The sequence below is a fragment of the Eptesicus fuscus genome, chromosome 7, assembly GCF_027574615.1.
Source record: "Eptesicus fuscus isolate TK198812 chromosome 7, DD_ASM_mEF_20220401, whole genome shotgun sequence".
NCBI classification, from domain to species: Eukaryota; Metazoa; Chordata; class Mammalia; order Chiroptera; family Vespertilionidae; genus Eptesicus; species Eptesicus fuscus.
In genome coordinates this window covers 93,627,976-93,652,315 of record NC_072479.1, presented here as the reverse complement: position 1 = coordinate 93,652,315, position 24,340 = coordinate 93,627,976, and the positions used below count along the sequence as shown (strand labels likewise).

At 39.9% G+C, this 24,340-nt stretch overlaps 2 protein-coding genes across 7 annotated transcripts in view; both read left to right on the top strand.

The window, feature by feature from the left end:
• NUP37 (nucleoporin 37) overlaps positions 1-9,096 on the top strand; it is a 32,786-nt gene extending 23,690 nt beyond the window's left edge. For all 3 annotated transcript variants that reach the window (XM_008144755.3, XM_054718544.1, XM_054718543.1), the window contains 5 exons: positions 4,412-4,502; positions 5,247-5,428; positions 6,434-6,484; positions 8,107-8,200; positions 8,953-9,096. In XM_008144755.3, coding sequence (XP_008142977.2) covers positions 4,412-4,502; positions 5,247-5,428; positions 6,434-6,484; positions 8,107-8,200; positions 8,953-9,066 — 532 coding nt within the window. In that variant the 3' untranslated portion in view covers positions 9,067-9,096. The remainder of the gene's footprint in view (positions 1-4,411; positions 4,503-5,246; positions 5,429-6,433; positions 6,485-8,106; positions 8,201-8,952) is intronic.
• A 10,645-nt stretch (positions 9,097-19,741) lies between these two features.
• WASHC3 (WASH complex subunit 3) overlaps positions 19,742-24,340 on the top strand; it is a 40,439-nt gene continuing 35,840 nt past the window's right edge. For 2 of the 4 annotated variants that reach the window (XM_028150235.2, XM_028150234.2), the window contains exons 1-2: positions 19,743-19,883; positions 20,453-20,551. In XM_028150235.2, coding sequence (XP_028006036.1) covers positions 19,833-19,883; positions 20,453-20,551 — 150 coding nt within the window. In that variant the 5' untranslated portion in view covers positions 19,743-19,832. Of the gene's footprint in view, positions 19,884-20,452; positions 20,552-24,340 lie in introns of all 4 variants that reach the window. The other 2 variants (XM_054718542.1, XM_008144753.3) reach the window with 2 other exon arrangements.

Sequence of the window (24,340 nt, the reverse complement as noted above, 5' to 3'; positions counted from 1 at the left end):
TCCACGGGAGGCAGGAGGGACCCGCGTTCATTCCGCCGGAGCCGGGAGGGACCTGCGCCAATTCCTCAGGAGGCAGGAGGGAGCCGCGCCGATTCTATAGGAGGTGGCCCCGCCGTCTCCTCTCCGGGTCTGCTTTTGGCCACGGAGGCTGCGGGCTGGCCCCCCTGTCCCTGTCCTTGTCCGCTCCGGCTCCAAGGGGACCAGGTGCAGCAACGAAGCAAGCATTCCACCAGGCTGCTCACGCAGCCCGCTCTCAGCGGCCGCCCCCCCTAGGACTGGGGACTCCAGCGGGGCTGAGAGGACTGGGCGCCACCATCTTGTGGCTACAGGTGCCACCATATTTGTGATGGAGTGATGGTCAATTTGCATATTACCTTTTTATTAGATAGGATGTGTTCACAATATGCTTGGAAATATTAAAATATTAATTTCCAAAGTTACAGATTTTTTTCCCCATTACACTAGAAATTCTTATCTGACATGGTCTAAATCTGTTGTTCCTTAGATAAAAAGAGTCAGTAAACTCAGGAGATCTTTTTTTCTTTTTCTTTTTAAATATATTTTATTGATTTTTTACAGAGAGGAAGGGAGAGGGACAGAGAGCTAGAAACATCGATGAGAGAGAAACATCGACCAGCTGCCTTCTGCACACCCCCCACTGGGGATGTTCTCACAACAAAGATACACACCCCTGACCGGAATCGAACCTGGACCCTTCAGTCCGCAGGCCGACACTCTATCCACTGAGCCAAACCAGTTTCAGCTTTTTTTTGCTTTTTAATCTTTATTGTTGAAGGTATTACATAGGTCCTCCTTTTTTTTCAGGAAATCATTTTAAAGGACTGTCTACCCACCTTATTTTCTTATACAACATACATATGAAAATTTGTCATTTTTGCCAACCTTTTGACAGGAGGGCAAGGCTTTCTCTTTTCTTAAGTTATGAGACCATTGACTAGTGTTAGGGACCTCTTTTTACATGATCCACACCCATGATACAGTGCCTACAATGAAAACACTTGCTAAGCAGTCTTAATTCAGATATATCTAGATTTTTATAATATTTATTGCTTAATCTTCTGTGGCTGTCATACATGCCTAATTTATGAATGCTTTTTAAATTTAGATACCATTAGTTGTCATCAACTTAGTTTCATTGAAATAGCTCTTTCACATTCATATTCTGTCAGCTTATATAATATTACTTAATCACATTAATAAACATGGGTTCACATCACTTACAAACTGGTTTGCTAGCAATGAACCCATAGTCCCTCTTGGTCAGCCTACAAAATGCATGTGCAAGAATATTAGAAGAAAATTGCCTCTTTTCCTCTTCAGTTCTACAGAGGGACAAAGGAAGAGTGTCAGAAGGAGCTCAATTAAGAGAGCTCCTACTGTATAAATTGTGTTCACTATGTTTTTAAATGGATGCAAATCTATCCATACATAGATACATGAAAATAACATAAAATGCAAGGAAAAAAGGGTGTTTTGAGAAATCTACTTTACAAATAAGACCAACTAAAAAGTTGTGCCTTTTGTCATTCAACAAATGGTTGTTTTCAGGTTATTTTTGTCAGAAAACATGTTAGAGAAAATGTAGGCCTTTTCAGTTGGTCATCATACCTAATAAAATGGTAATATGCAAATTACCATCACTCCGCTACACCCACGATTGGGCCGGCTGGAGGTGCGGGGGGCAGGACTCAGGGTGGCCGATTGGCTGGCGGTAGTCCCCGACCCCCGCTCCTTCTGCCGGCTTAAATGGCCGGCGCTGCGGAAGACGCTGGTGGTGGAACTCGGGGTGGCCAATTGCGTGGCTGCTGGCCCCAGTTTTCCGCCAGCAGCAGTTTCCTCTGGCCACCCGCCCGATCGGAGCGCCACCCGATCGGAGTTCCTCTCGGGGTGGCCGATCATGCTAGCAGGAGGCGCTCTGATCGGAGCTCTGATCGGCGGGTGGCCAGAGGAAAACTGCTGCTGGCGGATAACTGGTGCCGGCAGCCAGGTGAAGGAAAAGTCTATTGCACGAAACTTCGTGCAACGGGCTCCTAGTTAATAAATAAATGTGAAAAGAAAAAAAGTGAGGTAAGACAGTTTGGAAACCTATTTGACAATACCTGCTTAAGTTGAACATATTTGTAAGCTATTACCCAGCAATTCCATGCCTGAGCATGTACCCAGAAAGTGGGTTGGTGTGTGTGTTTTGTGTGTAAAGGGGGAGAGGGGTGTCTGTCTTCACTAAAAGATATACAAGAAGGTTTATAGCAGCATTATTGATAATGACCCAAATTTGGAAACAAATGTTTATCAATGGTAGTATGAATAAGTACATTGCAGTTTATTTAGTTAATGGGGTAGTACATACAGCACTGAGAATGAACAAAGTACAACCTGCAGCACTGTGGGTAAATATCACAAAATCTAATGTTGAAAACAAGATACCAGACCAAGAAAATCCATACCATAGGATTCCATTTTTATGATCTTCAAAAGAGGCAAAAGTAAGCTATAGTGTTAACAGTCGGGATAGTGATACCTCGGTGAGGGCAAGAAAATATGACTGGAAGGAAGCGCAAGATGACTTTTGGAGTTCTGAAAATACTCAGTTTCTTAAGTTGGGTACTGTTTTCTTTGAGTGTGTTCTTTGAATTTTATGCTTAAGATTTGTGTATTTTTATTATGTATGCTGTACTGTAAAAATATTTTAAACAAGAGAAATTGACTTTATATGATGGAACTGTTATTAACTAGATGAGCCATGTAGTAAAGACACTGAAAAATGTGTTGAGCTCCACAAAAGGATTTGAGAAGAGCTTAATTATGGAATCTATCAAAAAGGGAAACAAGACTTAACAACCTAAAGTGTACCATCTGCAGCTAATTTGGTTATGATAACTCATTTCATCCCAATTCGTTGTGTTGTGAATATTTGGTACTTGGAGTATGCAACCACTGAGAATTATTTAATAGGCGTATAATTATAAACCATAAATCATTTTATCCTAGTCCTATAAAGTAATCTGGATCATCCTCCTCATTTTTAAGTCAGTTTTTATTTAGAAGTGTCAGGTTCTGTTCAGGACAAAATACTGTGAAAATATTTGATTTCTAGTACAGGAATACACTTCATTAATTGACCTGTTTTTATCAAATATCTTTATCCATATTTTCTGTCTCTTTGGTTTCCTTCATTTGAAAGGGAAAAAGTCATGAAAATATTCTGGTATGTATTCAATTTATATAATTGCAAACAAGAATCAAATACATATTAGAATAAGATCAAAGGAATGGAGCCTTTAAATCATTTTCTCATGGGACTCGCTGAATTTGCAAGACAGACTCCTACTATTTCAATCATGATAAAAATACATGCCAGTCCAGTACTTATTATACAAAAGGCAGTGGAGGAGAAAAAATATTCAGCTGCCATATTAATTATCTTCTTCATTGAGAGGAGTGAAACACAATTGCAGAAACCCGTGGTAAATGTGATTCACCTCTTTAATTAAATTGTAATTCTCTCGCTTATATAGTACATACAGATATAAAGTGTTGATTTGGCAAGAGAAAAGAGTATGCTTCTAAATTACCTAATCAAGTAAATAATCATTTTGAAAAATATTTATATTAGTTTATATGTTACTATAATATTTCAAGATTGGAGACCCTATAATTTCTCCAAGGAAGAAAAGTGGTTTGGTACAGAATAGTTACATTGTTTAATGAATATGTCTTCTTTCACTGAAATACACTTTTGCCTAGACTTTAAAGATATATTCTTTAAGTTTGTTGAAATTATTTATGATTCCTAATGAAGTGTGAACTCTAAAACCTAGAAGGAAAAGTCCCAGGCATTCTAATGAGTGAGTTCAATTCTTAAGGACCAGAATTCTGTGAGCCCTTTGCCAACCACCCACCAATTTCTGTCTCCTGCCATGCTAACTCTATGCCACGCTCTGTACCAGGGAGACATAATAGTGGCTGTGTGTGAAAAATGAGCTGGAAAACTATCAGTCTGGGTTGGGGATAGCACTTCTCACAACAAAGTGAGATTTCTGAGTTTTGATCTCTACTCAGGATAGGAAAGAAATTGAAATAGAAAGCTATGTCAGTGATTAGCTTGGTTCTTGTTACTATGGATTTGGAAAAATTAAGAGAGTGGGAGGAACCAAGTGTTTTTTCCTTCAACTCACCTTTAATGAAGCTATCAATCAAGGCCATCTTTGAGAAATGCCTACTGATGCAGGAATGCAACCTGATTAGTTTAAGATTTTGTCCACAAAATAAGGAGTATACGAATAATTTGGTTACAGGTATTACGGTGTTAAATTAATTAATGAGAAAATGTATGTGACTTTTTCGTGATATATCAAAAATATTTAAAGTTATACTCCTTTTCTTTTCTTAGGATTTGGAACTTGGAGGGAGTACAGACATCTCATTTTGCTCTTAATTCCCCTGGAATGAGTGTGTGCTGGCATCCTGAGGAATCTTTTAAGGTTGTTATTTATAACTTAGTTTTCTTTTATCAAGGTGAAAAGACATATACCTCTGTAATACTTGCACACATAGAGGAGAAAAATCAATGACTTTTTTCCACCTCAGAGACAAATGTATTTGTCACAAATGTGTTTGTCACAAATACATTTACTCTACAAAGCTATACCTTAAAAGTTCTGTATAATTAAGTTTTTATTTGACAGCCATCATCTCTAAATGGCATTCATTCAGAAGACACTTTTCCTACTCTTTGGCAAATTCTAAAAACTGATGCCCAGATTGCCTAGTAGCAATATTTGTTTAAAAACAAAAGTTAAATCCATGCTTGTGAGCCATAGTGTATAAACAGAAAGTATCTGATCTAACTGCAGTGATAATCAATACCTATTCAAAATAGAGCTTTCTAAAATCCTAAAAGTATCATTTGGCTTTAACTCTTACTTCATTGAGAAAATGGGAGCCATTCAACAAGAGTTCTCTCATTTGCCAGTATCTTCTCTTGGGCATTACTCTGTTTTATTGTTCCCTAGAATCTAAGAAGCTACCACATTCATCTTCTTAAAATTAATCCTTCAGTTATTTAGAGCCGATGCCAGTTCCTTAAGCATCCTTTGCATTTGATCTTCCATTTATAATATGTATATGCAAATGTTTAAATTTCACTACATGAATTGAATCTCTGCCTACTTCTCAAATTTGGTGAAGGAAGTTGTTGAATTTTTTTTATTTTTTCTGTCTTACAGCTGATGGTTGCAGAGAAGAATGGAACAATCCGATTTTATGATCTTATGTCCCAACAGGCTATTTTATCTCTTGAATCAGAACAGATACCATTAATGTCAGCACACTGGTGTTTAAAAAACACCTTCAAAGTTGGAGCTGTTGCAGGGAATGATTGGTTAATTTGGGATATTACTCGATCCAGGTACTTTCTCAGTACATATATTACTTACTAAAAAATCAGTCGTTGTTAATGATCCACTGAGCCATTTTTATATCGCTGGCCCTCACTGTTGAGCTAAGGCAAGTCTATTTTGAAAGGGCCAGAGGTATGGGTTTAGATAACAAAGATGAGCATCAGTGCTTTGCAGATTCACTTTGAGCACAACCCAGAAAGATCAATGTGAAGGAGGAAATCTTAGAGCATTGTTTACTTACGTTGAATAAACAAACATTGACCCTGTTGAATGATTGTGTTTTATAATGGTTCTGCATCATGCTTATATCTTTATCATATTTCATCTATTTCAATCCGATGCTTATTTGGAATTTTGTCACAGTTTAAGTATATTGGCCATTGTGGTATTTTGTTTTGTTTTTAAACAAGTTATCTTTTATTATTATTATTTTTGTTGTTGTTAATCCTCAACCAAGGATATTTTTCCATTGATTTTTAGGGAGAGTGGAAGAGAGACAGAAAGACAGAGAGAAACATCCATGTGAGAGAAACACATCGATTGGTTGCCTCCTGCACAAGTCCTGACCAGGGCCTGGCCAGGGAGGAGCTTGCAACCAAGGTATGTGCCCTTGACCAGAATCAAACCCGGGACCCTTCGGTCCGCAGACCTATGCTCTAACCACTTAGCCAAACCAGCTAGGGCTTGGCCATTGTGTTTTTTAAAAAGAAAATACCTCCTGGCCAGTGTGGCTCAGTGGTTGAGAATTAACCTATGAACCAGGAGGTCATGGTATGATTCTGGATCAACACACTTGCCTGTGTTGTGAGCTGGAACCCCAATGGGGAGCCTGCAGGAGGCAACCGATCTATGATTCTCTCTCATCATTGATGTTTCTATTTCTTCCTCTCCCTATCTCTCTGAAATCAATAGAAATATATTTTTTAATTTAAAGAAAATACCTTTTAAACTGTAATTTATGTTCTACTTAAGACTAGTACATAATTCATAAAATCCAAAATACTGTCTTTTAGTTACCCTCAAGTGAAGAGACCTGTCCACATGGATCGAGCCTGCATATTTAGGTAGTGTACCACTTTTGTTGGAGTTACAATTTTATTTTTTGAGTCTGGTTACTTTTGTTCACGCAGTGTCACCATCTGGAATACTTTCCCAATCCTCTTCTTTGCTCTGGGTTTATGTTTGCTTGTTTGGGGGTTGTCTGTTTTTCTCTGATAATTTTATAAATGGCTATTTTGCTTTCTTAACTAAATTTTTGCTCTTGTCTTTTGGGTTAGGCGAGGGAGTGATTTTTCAATGTTGTTTTTTAATTTTATAAGACACATTGCCACTGTACGAATACCACCCCCACAATCTGGAGCATATGTTTCCTTATTTTTTGTACTGATCAAGCTATAAAATGTAGGTGGAACCATATTTTTGCAAATAAACTTCATTTTTGTGCTAAATGAGAAAATGCTAGACACTGTCAGCAACTTGCTCTCTATCTCTTTTTTGTTGTTGCTGTTGCTTAAATTAACATTCACGTCTACTTTGTCTTTCATTCCTTTTTGCATAATATTCCATTGTATAGTACAGTCTTTATGGCTCTTTCATTTTCAAGTAATAGGAAAATTTACTGAGACTAAAACCAGTAGAACATGTATTATATGTATATGACATCAAATCTAAGATTATAGTCAACTAAATGTAAGAATGTCATAGATTGTGAGATGCATCCTGAGTTCAGAGATGTAAGCAAATAGTATATAGTACTTAACAAGAAGTCTGGAGAAGGCAGTGTCATGATTGGTTTAGTAGCTCAGCAATGTCATCAAGAGTTCAGACCTTTCCCTCTGCCACCCTCCATGGCAAGGCTTTGGACTTGTTGCTTCACAATCACAAGATGACCTCCATTGCTCCAGGCATCATAGCCTCATCGTTGGCCAAAGTAAGGGGAGAGGAAGAGCACTCCCTTTTCATTGGGAATAGCTATCTTTGCCTGAAACCAGTTGTGTGTCATCCCTTGGGGTTGGACACACTGCCAGAAGATACTTGGAATTCAGTTAGCATGGAAAAGGTCAGAAGGGCTGTTGGACAAGCAGCCAGTGTCTGCCACAAATTTCTGTTTGCTTTTTGGTCAGAGAATCTTTTCTTTTTTTCTCATATCTTCTTTACTTATTAAAGTGTCGGGCATGTTGCTGGAGCTCCATTAACATTTGTTGATTCATTGATTCATTATATTCCAATGTGTAGGATGTCTTAAATCTTAAATATTTAAATATCTAAATATTCTAGGTGTTTGTATCAGCCCCAGGAATTTAAACTTGTGAGCTTATCACTATTTCATAACAATTATCAATAAGAACATTAAATGTGTTTCTGTGAAATATTTTATATTTGTCTGATACCTTGTTGATATCCCCTACCACACTGTTAGCCCTTTGGTTATAGAAAAGGAACTGCTAACCTTGTGTAACTTTGGAATGTAACAAAGTAGCACACAATAAGCACTTAATAAATATTTACAGAATGAGAACATATAGTTAACTTCCTTGGAATTTCTAGTCTAATTTTAAAGCCCCACTAGCAAATTCAGGGATATAAAATTATTGTTTTGTGCAACAACAACAAAAATAACCTGTTTTAGAAAAGTTTATGGTTATCTGAAAAATACTGAAATTATTTGTACTCTTTCTTTCCTTAGGTGGTCCACAATTAATGAAAATTTGTTTGCAACCACTGTTTATCCTGGCAAAATGGCAAGCCAGTTTCAAATTCATCATTTAGGACACCCTCAGGTAATGTGTAGATGTTTTGTGCATATGGGTTTTTAATTTGCTTTTTACTTTTCCATTTATAGCCCCTAAAATTGTAATGTGTATCTAAAGATATTTATGAATGTCATCTGCTTAAATTGGAAAGAGAAGGCATTTTTTGATGTTTAAATCACTAGTGGTAATAGATGTTTTGTCTATATACTTATAAGAAACATTTTATTTCTTCTGTTATATTTTATCCTTGATTTATTTTTTTAATCCTCACCTGAGGATACTTTTTTCATTGATTTTTAGAGAGAGTGGAAGGGAGAGAAAGTGATTGGGGGTGGAGAGAGAGAGAAAAATCAACCTATTGATGTGAGAGAGACATATTGATCCGTTGCTTCCTGCACACGCCCCAAATGGGGCTGAGGATCGAACCTGCAACCCAGGTGTGTACCCTTGACTGTGTATCAAACCTGACACTCTAAGCACTGAGTCACACTGGCCATGGCTGTCCTTCATTTAAATATAATAATTTTGCTTGCTTGGTTTGTTTGTTTAGGCTGCAAAAATATTTGACTCTGGGTTGCACCAGTAATTCATAAATTATTTGTATCCTTCCTTTCTGCCAGCTGCAAGCAAGTAATTCATATTTCACCTGTGAGGAAGCATATTTTTTAATTCTGCTATAAATAAAGGCAATATATTAATGTATTTTTTATTTCTGAAGGTTAGTTTTTACTTACTTTGATGATTTAGTAAGCTTCTTTAATTCTTCACTTATTTTATAGCCCATCCTCCTTGGTTCAGTAGTCGTTGGATCTGGCCTTTCCTGGCATAGAACTCTCCCACTATGTGCAGTTGGAGGTGACCACAAGCTGTTGTTTTGGGTAACTGAAATGTGAAATAAATTTTTGTCTAGCTTGGATCCATAAGTTTTGCATTTTTGGAGAATTCCTTATTTTTATATTAAATATACTGTAAGCTCTAGAAATATCCCAGTTGTTTTGTTAAATAAAATGTTGTTTAAAAAATTTTTTTTCTACTCCGTTCTGTGTGTGTATGTGTGTGTGTATGTGTATGTGTATGTGTATGTGTATGTGTATGTATTTTAATCAACTCTTAAGAATATAATTGACTCAGAAGTTCCAGAAAAGAAATGACTAGGGAAACATAATGCTTTTTATTTTATCACAGGATTATCCAAAGTATATCCTATCCTCTATACTTTAAATATATGCTACTTTTCTAATTCTCAGTGACAAATATTTACAAAAGGAAAAAAGGATCTCCATTCAGTGTTACTCTAGAAGCTGTTGAAAGAGAGTGTGTTTGTGTGTGCGCGCTCGCTTATTTGCTTAGCAATCTGTTATATTGTAGGGATCTTAGGACTTTTTCAGGAATTATTAAAGATTATTATTTAATTTAATATTAAAAAGATGATTAATTTCTTAAAATAGTGACCAATTATGTTACTCAACCGTTTAGTATATGCAAATTGCTTTTGACTATACATCTCCACATTCTTAGAACATCTGGTATATAGGATAAAGCTTACCTTGAAAAATAACATCATTTTTAACAGCTTTTGCCTTTTATGAATTTTCACCATTCTTATAGTAATTGAAATGTTTTTGAGATGACATCTAGTGGCAAAAGAACTATATTCACCATCTCAAAATTCATTGAAGTCAGTATTATGTAAGGCAGTCACCATGTTTTTGTGACACACTATGATGTAATCAGAAGAGTGCAAGCTTGGGATTTGGCCTTCAGTCACTATGGAATTAAATAAATTCCTACAAACTGCATACCTGTGAGTTGAAGCTACATTTCATCCTATAAAATAGAGACAGGAATCAGTATCTCATGACGTTACTGTGAGGATTGAGTAAAGGTGAATAAAAATACTTATTGCGGTAATAATTAATTTCAGAGATATATAGTTCTCATTTTTGAGGAATTAAGTTTATTTTAATTAATAATGCTAATAAATATTTTACTCAAGTTCTCTATATGATTTCTTACAGTAAGTATCTTATGGAATCAAGATTATTATCTTTTGATAGGTAAATGTTACAGGTATTTTAAAAATTTCAATACAGTTTTGTAATCATGTAGATGTTTGGTATGAACTGTTATATGCTTTAAAGTATAGATGAAAAATTACATAGCATATCAATTTGCATGTCAGTTACATAATACAGTAAAATATTACTACCAAATAATAGAAATAGTTTTCTTTATCCCTTATAAGCAACTTTTGAACTTACAAAGGAAAATGGCAGTGAATTTTAACATGATTCCCATTAACAGTCTCTGTGATGGGACAGAGAGCCTTAAAAGCTTCAGGATAGGCCAAAAATTTTGTAAGAATTTGTCATTTCAGAATATTTAACAAAAATAAGGAATACATCCTGAAATAATAAATGGGGCCAGTGTAGCTGAAAATTGTCTTATACTTAGAAAAGGTGACTTAGAAATTGAGTGGGTTATGTTTAGGGATGGAGATTAGAGAGGTGAGTATTTTGGGCCTGGTAGCTGGGATATGGATTCTTCAGAATAAGGGCTTACCCAAATATAAACATTGTCTGATGAAATTTCCAGTAGGACTACTCATTGCTAGGTCATAGTGGTCGTGTAAGTACAGTTATGTCAAAGAGAGGCAGGCAGTGTTCCATTTGTAAGTTAATATGGTGCTATGAGAAATGAGAGGAATGCCTTTACCGCCAGGTTCCAGAAGTGGTATACATTTTACCTACTAAGGACAGAACTGGGACCTTTTCTAAAAAGAAAACATCTTGTATATAGGATATTGCAACCATTTTCCAGTTTTCGAATTTGTTGTTAAACACTAGTATGTACAATTCTTTAAATGGTATAATGATATTCTTTTTCCTTAGTAAACTTTGTTCTTAGTAAAGTGTGTTTAAATTAGACTAAGGAAGAAATGTATGATTTGGAATTAGTTATTGGTCATAATGTCTAATTCCTGATAAATAACATAAGAGCTGATTGTGTGTGTGTGTGTGTGTGTGTGTGTGTGTGTGTGTGTGTGTGTGTCTGTCCCACTTAATTTTAGTTTTTTCATGTTTATAAATACGTCTAAGATGGTTTTTCTCTTGTTGAAACTAAGTTTTCCTCAGGATTGCTTCACTTGCAAACATTGTGAAAAGAAAAAATAAGTTGTACTTATGTCCTAAAGTTTGTATTATTTAAGGACTGTTGAAGCAAAAGTCAGGATATCACAAATGTCCAAGATGTCAGAACTAAATCCTACACTTTCAGAATGATGGAATCATAGCCCCTTTTTATTTTTATTATTTGGCTTGTGCATTGTGGATATTTCAGTGTCTCTCCTGTGCCAAAACACAAAATTGCACACCCATGCACTCCAATTTGTTCCTTACTTTGGTAATTTGCGACTACATAATGACACTGACTTAGAAATGTTCCTGTTACTGTTTTAAATCTCACGTCAGTGGAGAAGAAATCGAAATCTGGTTTGCACATTTGTGTCTGGTTTTTTGTAATTGTCCAAAATCTGACATTATCCCAGAAATGCTGATTGGGAAGTTATGAGACAGTACTGTGCCCAAAACTAATTTCTGAGGAGAGAAAGTATTTGGTCCAGATTATTCCCCATGTTTTTCTGTAGCTCAAAAAGTTAAACTCAGTTTAACCCAACTTTATGCCATACCAGTAATAACCTTAGTTCTGAACCCAAGTAAAATTTACAAAGTAAAAATGACCATTCTGATGGTCCATTTCCACATATTCCTCTTAGGTGGCTGGTCAAGTCCTCAGCAGCAGCATTCCGTTCCAGCATATCGTTATCAAGCTGTCAGTGTGCTCAGCAACAGGGACAGAGAGAACACTGTTTCTTTAATCTAACACCTTGCTCATTCAAAAACATTTCTTTTAACAGGCATTGGAAAAGGTTTTCAAAACAGCTAACATGCATTTATAATTACACATTTAAAGAAATATGCCCTTTAAAACATAGGTCCTTTTCTTTTGTTGTTATTATTAACATAACTTGAAATGTGTGGCAACCATTTGTTAACTAATCACAGTAACACAACAAAAAAATTAGGATATCAGCTTTGAGGATCTCATTTCACAGAAGAGAAAAGGAATACACATTGGATGACATATCCATTACTCAGTCTTAACATAACCAACTTCTTTTGCATCATGCGTGGACACAGACTTCATGGGAAATACAAAAGCATTAAATCTTTCTGCCCTTTTCAGCTGTTCTTTGAACTACCTTAGTGAAAACAATTGTGGCCCTTATGTAGGACCAAGTTACATTTGCCTGGAAATTTCCCTGGATCAGCTTATTTCTGTTTAACTTATGTCTTTGTTATATAGCTATTTGCTTTCTCCACTAATTTTTAAAGAATACTCTACTTAGGGGCTTGAAACACTTATCTATATACACAGACTGGCCAGATTATTATGATCTCTGAACACATAATAATCTGGCCACTCAGTGTATATAAAAGCCAAGCGACCGGAATGACGGAATGACTGGAACAACCGGAACGACTGAATGACCAGTCCCTATGATGTGCACTGCGGGGGGCCAACTGGCCCAATCAGGGCCCCAATAGGCACCTCTCAACCTACCGGAGCCCCTCCCCCTGGCCAGCCCTGCCCCGATCAGCCTCCCCACCCCCATCGGGGGTGGGGCCTGCCGGCCAACCTCCCACGGCCCCTCCCCACGTCAGGCCTGGCCCCCACCCATGCACGAATTCATGCACCAGGCCTCTATTATAAACATAAAATTCATTTGAACAATGGTAAGTTAAAGGGGAGGCCACCAGGTTTCTCAGCCTTTGCAAGCAATTTGAGAAACCCAATAGATTTAAAGATACATGAAATAAGCATTTCTACCAACTGCAATTTTAGTGCTATATTGAGTTGAGTACCTATTTCCTTCCTCTGTAATAAAAGGCAATGAATGTTGCTGGTCTCTTTGTTTCTAATGATGGTTAAACACAAAACTTTGATCTTTTTATAAACACAGCTGTTGTCCTATCACTGAGCCAAATCCAGACAAGATTAGACTGTGGCTGAAATTAAGGTTTATCTCTGCAACCATCTCTAGTAAGAGCTTTCTAATACTGTTTTAGGAAATCTCTATTTTTGAGACTGTGTATAAAGGAAATAAGGCCCAGACAACTAACCCCTAAAGTAAGCCAGAGGCAACTAGTGATAAATTATACCACTGAGATAAGGAAGATAGACTGTCTAAACAGCTTAGTTCATTTGGGTTCATTTTTACTTAGACTGTAACTGTAAGAAATGACTTTCTTCATTAACACTTAAGATTAAACCAGACCAATATCAGTTATTTTTAAAGAACTTTCTACATCTTTTCTTAATGTAATGTTTCCTTGCTAGTTGCTAGTTCTTTCTTCCACGAGTACTAACGAAAACTAGGTGTTTGTTCATTACAAATAGATTTTATTGTAATCCTATATAATAAAGAGGTGATATGCAAATTGACCCTCACGCCCTCACAAGATGACCGCCCCCATGTGGTCAAAGATGGCTGGCAGGGGAGGGTAGTTGTGGGCGATCAGGCCAGCAGGGGAGGGCAGTTGGGGGGGACCAGGCCTGCAGGGGAGGGTAGTTGTGGGTGATCAGGCCAGCAGGGGAGGGCAGTTGGGGGGGACCAGGCCTGCAGGGGAGGGCAGTTGGGGGCAACCAGGCCTACAGGGGAGGGCAGTTACAGGGGACCAGGCCTGCTGGGGAGGGCAGTTTGGGGGGAGGGGGACCAGGCCTGCAGGGGAGGGCAGTTGCGGGGACCAGGCTGCCGGGAGGGCAGTTGGGGGGTGCAGGCCTGCAGGGGAGGGAAGTTGGGGGGGACTAGATCTGCAGGTGAGGACAGTTGGGGACAACTGGGCCTGCAGGGGAGGGCAGTTGGGGGTGACCAGGCCTGCAGGGGAATGCAGTTGGAGGTGACCAGGCCAGCAGGGGAGGGCAGTTAGGTGTCAATCAGGCTGGCAGGGGAGAGTTTAGGAGGTGATCAGGCTAGCAGGCAGAAGCAGTTAGGGGCAATCAGGCAGGCAGGCAGGCGAGTGGTTGGGAGCCAGCAGTCCCGGATTGTGAGAGGGTTGTCCGACTGCCGGTTTAGGCCCGATCCTAGGGCAGTTTTTCCTCCTATACCAGTGGTCCTAGGGATCGGGCCTAAACCGGCAGTTGGATATCACCCAAGGGGTCCCAGATTGGAGAGGGTGCAGGCTGGGCTGAGGGACACACCCCCCCCCCCAGTGCACGAATTTCATGCACCAGGCCTCTAGTTATTGTATAATAGCTCACTTTGGTTTCTAGCCTATAAACAAACATTATTTTCATTAAGATTTAGACTCTCTAGAATCTTGAATACTTTGCCAAATGTTCTGTAGGGCTGGTACTCCTGAAAGTTGGACACCGGAGCCTCAAGCTGTGTTGTGAATGTCTAACAATGCCTCTTTCCCCAAAGAGCCTGTACCAAGGAGAACACCTGTGCATGCATCCCTCATTGAAATCTGTGGAGTTCTAGCGAGATTTCCCTGGCGCCTGCTTGTGAGCAAGTCTCGACCTGGTACTATATACAGCTGCATCAGAGGTCTTACCCCACAAATACTTTAACTCCCAAGACCATGGAGCCATTCTGCAGTTCTTTCACTTTGACCTATTTCTTTCCCCATCATTCCACTCACCTGCCACAATAAGATGTGTTCACATGTGTATATGATCTTTACAAGACCCTGGGTCATTGCTTCCTACCTATTGAGGGAAAATAACTGGGAGAATGTGGAATTATTGCAAGGGATTCTCAATATTATATACATCTTACCACTACCAAAATCCTCTTTTTCCTTTGAATCCATGATTTCCTGCAGTCCTGAGATAATATAGCCAGCTCCAAAATCCAACTTCCCTACATGATCCTAGCAGACATTGACATCAGACATCCTGCCAACTGCCTCTTCCTCCTCCCAAACACCATTACCCGGGAGGAAGAATTAATCTGCCAGAGAATCCTTTCCTCCAATTCAGAGAGAGTGGATTTTGAAGATCTCATTCAGAAATCTTGAGAGGGTTAAATCTCAAGATATATAATATAATCTCAGATATATAAGGTGTGCCTGTCATCTGAGTATCTATTATGTGACCCCAGGTTTGGCTCTGGAGTTCAAGATGAAAGCCAGAATCGGTTAACCATTCCTGCCTATGTGACAGAAGAGGAAAGACTTTCTAAGGCAGGATGTATGGTAGGAAAACTACTAGAACCTAGCCTGGAAAATAAAAGGACATGAAATACTATCTTTGAATTAAAAATTGGGGCCTTTAAAGATGGGTTTCCCAATATAGTTCACCATTTCCATTTAATGTTCCCATTTTAAATCCCCAACAATGTATGTGTTTGCTCAGTGAATATTAAATATCCAACCACAATCATCTAGGGATCCTCAATTTTTTTTTTTTTCTATGAAGGGCTTCTGGAAAATATTGTGAGCCACTTTCCTAGACTGACTGGCTCACACCTCCTGGCACATTTTTTAAAAGGGTAATAGCAAAGGTTCTAACATGATCATTTTGGACTCTAGAAACAAGGCTACAGGACCAAATGTTGATGTTGAACTTCCAAAGTAGTGTTAAGTGATTTTATGTGGTTGTGATTCAAAAAAACCTGACCGCTTTAAGAAGTCCAGGTGCTGAGTCATTTACTGAAACAGCCAGAGGAGGTTAATTAGAAGCAGCTGATAGTGGCATCATTTGCTGCAAATTATTTTTTAATATATGGAGAGGGTTATTCTGTGGAGAGTGCTATAGAGTATATAAACCTAAGCAAAGACTCACGACAAACCTACCTTATTCATACCCACACCAATGGGGGACAAATCTGACATTGCGAATTCAAGATAAAATAACTTGGCTCTATTAAAATGGCAATGGTTACTTCTAATAAGAGTGACTGTGACATTTTTTCCTCCTATACCAGTGGTCAGCAAACTCATTCGTCAACAGAGCCAAATATCAACAGTACAACGATTGAAATTTCTTTTGAGAGCCAAATGTTTTAAACTTAAACTTCTTCTAACGCCACTTCTCCAAAATAGACTCGCCCAGGCTGTGGTATTTTGTGGAAGAGCCACACTCAAGGGGCCAAAGAGCGGCATGTGGCTCGCAAGCCACAGTTTGCCAACCACGGTCCTATACTTTTTTCTTTACTCTGTTTTCTATGATAAGTATTTCACTTGCATAATAAATCCTTAACTTAAAAATAGGCAGCTACTAACTAGCACAGCTATATAATGTTGTTGGGGAATTTAAAGAAATTACAAAGAAGTTGGCAATACCACATGGTCACAAGATAGAGGTAGCATGTACAAGGTATCAAATGAGTGATGAAAGCAAGGATTGGTATAATGATTAAAAGAGAATGGCATCATCTTAACAGGAAAGTTAAGACTCTTGGATTTCTTGGGGCATCAGTTCTGAAGGGAGGGTGGAGTCTTTCTGGGGTTACTAAAACAGGTTTGATGGAGAGTCTGGATGGGGAATGATTAGTTCTCCCAAATGCCCTCTGCCTCTTACAGAGCCAGGCAGTTACTCCTCCCTTGTGCTCACCTCTTGAGAAATTGAATTGAGACCCTAGACTCAGGAGAGAGGTACCTTACTGAACTCATTACCTGAAAGTCCACATATGCAAGGTGAGTGTTATGTGTTTTCTTAGATTTTGCATTTGTCTTTTAAGCATCCATTCATTACAGGTCTCATTATATTGACTACTAGAGGCTCGTTGCATGAATTCATGCACCAGTGGGGTCCCTTGGCCTGGCCTGCAGGATCGGGCTGAAACTGGCTCTCTGACATCCCCGGAGGGGTCCCGGGTTGGGAGAGGGTGCGGGCCAGGATGGGGAGGGAATGCAGGAGGGCTCCAGGGTGTGTCTGGCCCATCTCTCTCAGTCCAGATCAGCCAGACCCCGCAGCAAGCTAACCTACCAGTCAGAGCAGTGAACATCATAGTGAGCAGTTGAATGTCCTTAGCATATCATTAGCATATTATGCTTTGATTGGTTGAATGAAACACTGGATACTTAGCATATTAGGATTTTATTATATAGGATATTTATTTTCTGTATTCTTTTTTTAATCTATTTTTATTGATTTCAGAGAGGAAGGGAGAGTGAGAGAGAGAAACATCAATGATGAAAATCATCAAGTGGCTCCCTCCTGCACACCTCCTACTGGGATGGACCCTGCCACCCAGGCATGTACCCTTGACCAGAATCAAACCCAGGACCCTTCAGTCCACAGGCGGACACTCTATCCATTGAACCAAACCAGCTAGGGCTATTTTCTATATTCTTTAAAAAAAAAATATATATATATATTTATATATATATATCCTATCTAATAATAGACAAGTATGCAAATTGACCATATCTCTGACACACCCACAAGCCACGCCCACCATCCAATCAGAGCGAGTATGCAAATTAACCCAAATCAAGATGGCTACAGCCACAGAGAGCAAGGTTTCTGCTTGCCCTTGCCAGGCCTAAGCCTCCACTCAAGCTACAAAGTTTCAATTATAGAAGGTAAACAAATTCAAACAAATGGCGGCAGAATGGAGCTTGAGAGAGCAGGCCAGGGTTGCCGCTGGCAACAGGGGAAGCAAAGCTTTCTTGCACACCCTGGCCGGGCTCACCTGCTTAAGGCTACAAAGTTTCAATTGTAGAAGGAAAATAAATTCCAGATACCGGGGCCTCCTCTTGGGTCGCCAGGGGGCGTGGCCAGCCTGCAAACCACCACAGGCCCCTCGCTCAGGCTGCCCCACGCCCCAAGGGAACCCCACCCTGATTAGGGACACCCTTCAGGGCAAACCAGCTGGCCCCCACCCATGCACCAGGCCTCTATCCTATCTAATAAAAGAGTAATATGCAGATTGATCATCACTGCAACACACAATATAGCTGCCCCCATGTGGTCAAAGATCCTGCCCCCATGTGGACACAAGATGGCCACCACAAGATGGCCAGCAGGAGAGGGCAGTTGGGAGGCACTTGGCCTGCAAGGGAGGGCAGTTATGAGGGACCAGGCCTGCAAGGGAGGGCAGTTGAGAGGGACCAGGCTTGCAAGGTAGGGCAGTTGGAGGTGATCAACCCTGCAGGAGAGGGCAGTTCGGGGTGACCAGGCTGGCAGAGGAGGGAAGTTGGGGGCAAACAGGCTGGCAGGGGGGCAGTTAAGCATCAACCAGGCTGGCAGCGGAGTGGTTAGGGGGTGATCAGGCTGGCAGGCAGAAGCGGTTAGGGGCAATCAGGAAGGCAGGCAGGCAAGCAGTTGGGAGCCAGCAGTCCTGGATTGTGAAAGGGATGTCCAACTGCCCGTTTAGGCCCGATCCCACCAGGATCGGGCCTAAACGGGCAGTCGGACATCCCTCCAGGAGTCCCAGATTGGAGAGGGTACAGGTTGGGCTGAGGGACAACCCCCCGCCGTGCACGAATTTCGTGCACCGGGCTTCTAGTATATATATAATTTTATTGATTTTTACAGAGAGGAAGGGAGAGGGATAGAGAGCTAGAAACATGGATGAGAGGGAAACATCAATCAGCAGCCTCCTGCACACCCCCTATTGGGGGATGTGCCCACAACCAAGGTACATGCCCTTGACAGGAATCAAACCTGGGACCCTTTGGTCCACAGGCTGACGCTCCATCCACTGAGCCAAACCGGTTAGGGCTATTTTCTATATTCTTGAAGCTCTGACATTTGTGGCTAACTGATGCCTAAAGGTAATAAAACAACTTACTTTGAAGCATGTTTTTATATGCAAATCAACCAATCCCCTAGCCTATTACAAGTTTCCTCCTCTATCCAAAAGTAGAGCGTTCATAGGCTGAAATGGTGTGAAACGAAGAAGCAATTACCATTAATTTATATGGAAAACATTTTGAGCTTTCTCCCTCAAAATTTAGTGCATGCACAATGTCTTTATTTTGTTTACAGGATCTAAATGCTTAATTATGTCCAGTTTTATGCTAACACCCTTAGGAGCTTAGGGTTTTGGATACCTTACGACATATCTTGCTAATGGATGCACAAAATACGTGAGCTAAAGCCCAGATGCGCTTTTAGTTAAATCCTGTGGTGCACTGATGCTGAGATGCTGAGTGTGCTTCCTGGTAAAGGAACTTGGTGGAGCCACTCGTGGATCAGGGGGTGCAGCTGCCTCTATAATGGTTCCCTGACAAAGCCAACACTGAACGCTATTTTTCCTTGATAAACAAGTGACTATTTGATTAACAAATGAGCTACTTAGATAACAGAACTAGGCAGAGATAACTCAAACGGACGCAATTTTTTACTTATACTTTTTGCCACGTTTTTAAGGTTTTCCTGCTAGAACCTCAGCCTCGCTCCACCTCGCGACCCCTGGATTGACGTTACAATCTGGAACTAGAACTACCAATCCCAGAATGCCAAGCGGGAGGGCGGGCTCTCCGAGAACCGCTGAGTGATTGGCGTGCAAAGGCGTTTCCTTCCGGAAGGAAGGGCCCGGGAGGCGGGGCCTGGGGGGGGGGCGTTCTAACACTATTACGGGGTTGGATGGACCACATCTAGGGGGGTTTGTGGGTGATGCCTGGGTCCCCCGCCCGCTGAGGAGATGGATGAGGACGGGCTTCCTCTCATGGGTTCAGGCATTGACCTGACCAAGGTTTGTAAAAGAAGGAGTTGGACTTCCGGTGACCTGGGAGGAGGATGGTAAAGGGACGCCCGATTTTCAGGGAGACCCCATCTCCCATGCCTCCCCCTGTCCCTGCCCGCAGGTTGCTCTTCTGCCGTCCTCGGGTGGGAGAGTCCCACTGTTCACCTTCGAAAGGGGCCCCTCCCGAGCTGTTTAAGGGGTTAGCGTGCCTCTCCCCGCTTCGCTTCCCGTGTCACGAGTCTGCCTTCTCTAGGGTGACTCCCTGGCGACAGGAGCCGGTTGTGACCTCTCACCCTGCCTCTTTAATTCGGCCCCAGGTTTTCTGTGTGTGTCTGTGTGTGGTCCTCACCGGCAAGTTCGTACTTGCGAATCCAGAGCCCATTCTGAAACTTTTCGGTAGCCTCTGTCGTCTTGGGACGCCCCACCCCCACGGGGTAGGAAAACAAGTTGAGGGCCATTCCGAGGACTTCAGGGGACTCATACCACACAGCAAAACACCCCCTTGTCACTAACATCAAAGGGATTGCACCGCGTACGTTCCTCCTGTACCAATCACGTCTTTCTTTCACATAACGCAGGTGCCAGCTATTCAACAGAAAAGAACGGTGGCATTTCTAAACCAGTTTGTGGTGCACACTGTACAGTTCCTCAACCGCTTCTCTACAGTTTGTGAGGAGGTAGGTCCTGTGATCCTAGAAATCACTTTGCCCTTTGGAAGGCAGCAAATGAATAAAACGAGAATTATAGTCTGTTCACATAACATGACCTGGTCACTCAGTTATTATGTTAGCAAACTCTGTAAGTCCTCTTTGATTCTGTTCCATCAATCCTGGACCCCCTCTCCCTGCTGAATTTTCTAGAGGCCTTTGGGAAATAGTTCAGTAAGGCTTACTGTGATTAAAGACAGCAAAAGGAATTCCAAAACGTCACAGTTGAAAGCTTTTTTTTTTTAATTTTAAAATTGGCTGTTTCTCTTACCCCAAAGATTTACATCACATTGTTTCAGTTTACATTAAAATTATTTTACATTCCTTGACCCCCAAAATGGTTAAGAAGGTAGCCTAAAACATAACTTTTGTATCAAATCTCATTATGGAAATAAAAATACTGTCTGCAAATAAATGACTTGTGAAGTGAAGATTAAGTACCCAATTAAGGATTAGTTGCTAGATCCAGGGATCCCTGTCTTTGAAAAATAAAGGCTTCCCGGAGGGAGGGAGGGAGGGAGGGAGGGAGGGAGGGAGGGAGAGGGTTAAGGGGACCTAATATATGGTGAAGGGAGAAGATCTGACTTTGCATGGTGGGCACACAGTGCAATATACAGATACTGTAACATAGAAACCCACACCTGAAACCTATATGATCATATTAACCAATGTCACCCCAATAAATTTAATAAAAAATAAATTAATCATCAAAATAAATAAATAAAGGCAAAAAAAAAAAAAAAAAAAAGAATGGGAAGAAACATGGGTTGAAATTGGGTTTAAGAAAAGGAGAAAAGGGTAAAATTTGATAACTCACAGGTGAGCCAATTAAATAAACAATATTCAGTTCATTCTGTCTTGTATTTAATATAAGGTATCACCTTAGCAAGTGGAGTTTTTGTTGGGTGTGTTATTAATAAAAATTGCATGGAGACAGGAAAACTATTTTCACTTATAGATTCCAGCTGCTGTTTTTGTCTAGTTATCAAAATCCCTTCTGTCTTCTCTCCAAGACAAAAAGAAGTGAAATGATTGTTGATAGATTAAGGGGCTCAAGTCAATATATTTTATCACCCAAAGACTAGGTGCTTGCTTCCCTGAGCTTTACCTTACACTGTTGCCTCTCTAAATGGGATATAGCATTGATTGGTTAAAAGGGTTTAGTCCCTTATTTTTTTTTTTGTCAGGGTAAGGTGAAGGTTTAGTCCCTTATTTATTTATTTTTTTTTTATGTCAAGGTAAGGTGAAGTATCTGAAGAGAGATAATTCCAGGATTGTTAGCAGAAAGGAGCAAATACTCCATCCCCATATTTCTCGTCACCAGTTAAAAAATAAAATAAACAACAACAAACAGACCTATGAGAGCAACTTGATTGGCCTTCTCTGGGCCAAGGACAGCCCCTCAACTTCGTAGTGCCTGACGGTTTTCACTGAGGAGTGAGTGCTATTTATACAATAACCATCTCTTGTTTATTGATTGCTTATTAGTCATCAGAGCCTCATGATCCATTCTTTTCTTTCCTTCTGTTCCTCTCTGAACTTCCCCTCAACTGTTTTGACTGTTTCAATAGTCCCTTGTTCTTCCTTGAACTCTAGACACAAAATCTAGACCAAAAACTCATGCAGTTTAAATATTGCCTTTTTCTCCTTAATGGATGATCATCTAAGTTGATAGTAACTCATGTTATATAATCCATATTTCAGCAGTTTGGATATATATGTAGGCTGTTTGCTTGGTATGATGACAATAACTCATATTTATTGTGTGCTTGTTCTGTGTTAGGCATTGTACTAAGTGCTTTGCATGCATTTAATCATCACAGCCCAGCCTTTTGGGAGAGGTCCAGTTTTCACTCTTTTAGAAATACAGAAACAAAGATGTAGAGAAGTTTAAATCATTTGCTTAGTCATCCATTCACGCATTCAACATATATTTGAGTGCATAGTATTTATAGCTGCAGTCGCTGCTCTAATTTGCCCACATACAGCTAGAAAGTGGCAGAGCTGGGATTCCAACTCTGATCCATTAACTGAAAAATGCAAAAATGTCTCACTATTCTGTTATATTGCACCTTCTGGAATGAATAAGAGGTATGTTTACATCACTGTCAAGTGAGACTGTGGTGTCCTCTTTATAGCTATTTCAAAAGTTATTTATTTATTTACTTATTTAGGTAACCCTCTCCTGAGGATATTTTTTCCATTGATTTTTTTTTAGAGACAGAGATATATATATATATATACATATATATATATATATATATATATAGAGAGAGAGAGAGAGAGAGAGAGAGAGAGAGAGAGAGAGAGAGAGAGAGAGACAGAGAGAGGAACATCGATGTGAGAGAGGCTCATCGATTATTTGCCTACCACACGTGCCCCGAATCAAACCTGTGACCCTTCAGTGCACCAGCCAACACTCTAACAGCTGTTTAGATTTGCATTCTCTTTTTTTGCTATGCCATGTCCATTTGATATAATGTCTTTTTAATAGATGTAATATATGTATTTAAACATAAAGTGCCCTTTTCTCTCCCACATTAAGATTGATGTGGTTTTTTCGAATTATGTTGTAAATTGTTAATAAGCACCTACTATGTCTGTAGTCCTTGTTTAATTAAAGTCTGAAATAGGAACCAATTGATTGTGTTTCCTTTCACAGAAAAAGTGAACCTCGGGTTTTATTTTTTTAACTGGAAGTGAACTGAGAGAGAGGGGAGAACCTGTTATTTTCGTTGTTGTTTTTGTTTTTCACATAATCCGGTTTAAACTAAACTGTGACAACTTCATTCACTGCTAAACTCAACCTGAAATTAAATTTCAAAGAAATTGATGGGGCTCTCTTTATCACTAATACTGGTCTTTAGAGTTCTTTAATAAAGAAAAAAGTGAAGAACTTGATTTTTTAAAAAGCTTTCTGGATATCAGGCTACTTTGTAACTCTAATGATTGGAACCAGGGTAGGAGAGAAGTTAGAAGATGGAGAAAGGAAAGTAGTTGAATCAGAGTTACAGAGTTACTTAGGGTCATCTCTTCTTCCTTCACAGATCCCCAGTAAGCATTTCTATTCTGGCCCTAATCAGCAAAATCTTACTGAGACTGCAGATTTAAATGGGGGAGGGGGCACAGTGCAAGTTCTGTGCACATTGCAAATAAAACTCAGCAGAAATTTAACCTTTTATAGTGAATTTTAAAGTCAAAGGAACCCAATAAACAGAGCAGTCAGATGTGTTATTTTGACTCAGACTTGTAACATGCCTAGAACACTGAGGTTTTAATCATTTTTAAGTATTTATAATGCTTTTTTAAAAAAAATCTTAAGCCCTAGCCGGTTTGGCTCAGTGGATAGAGCGTCAGCCTGCGGACTGAAGGGTCCCAGGTTCGATTCCGGCCAAGGGCACATGCCGGGGTTGTGGGCTTGATCCCCAGCTGGGGGCATGCAGGAGACAGCCTATCAATGATTCTCTCTCATCATTGATGTTTCTATCTCTCCCTCTCTCCCTTCCTCTCTGAAATCAATAAAATTATATTAAAAAAAGAGAAAAAAAAAATCTTAAGTATAGGCAGAAGTGCTTAGAATTCTCACATAATCTAAAAAACTTTGTAGTGCTTATCTTCTTTTTTTTTTTTTTAATCCTCACCCAAGGATATTTTTCCATTGATTTTTAGAGAGAGTGAGAGGGAAAGGGAAAGACAGAAATACCTTATGTGAGAGAAACACATCGATTGGTTGCTTCCTGCATGAGCCCCAACCAGGGG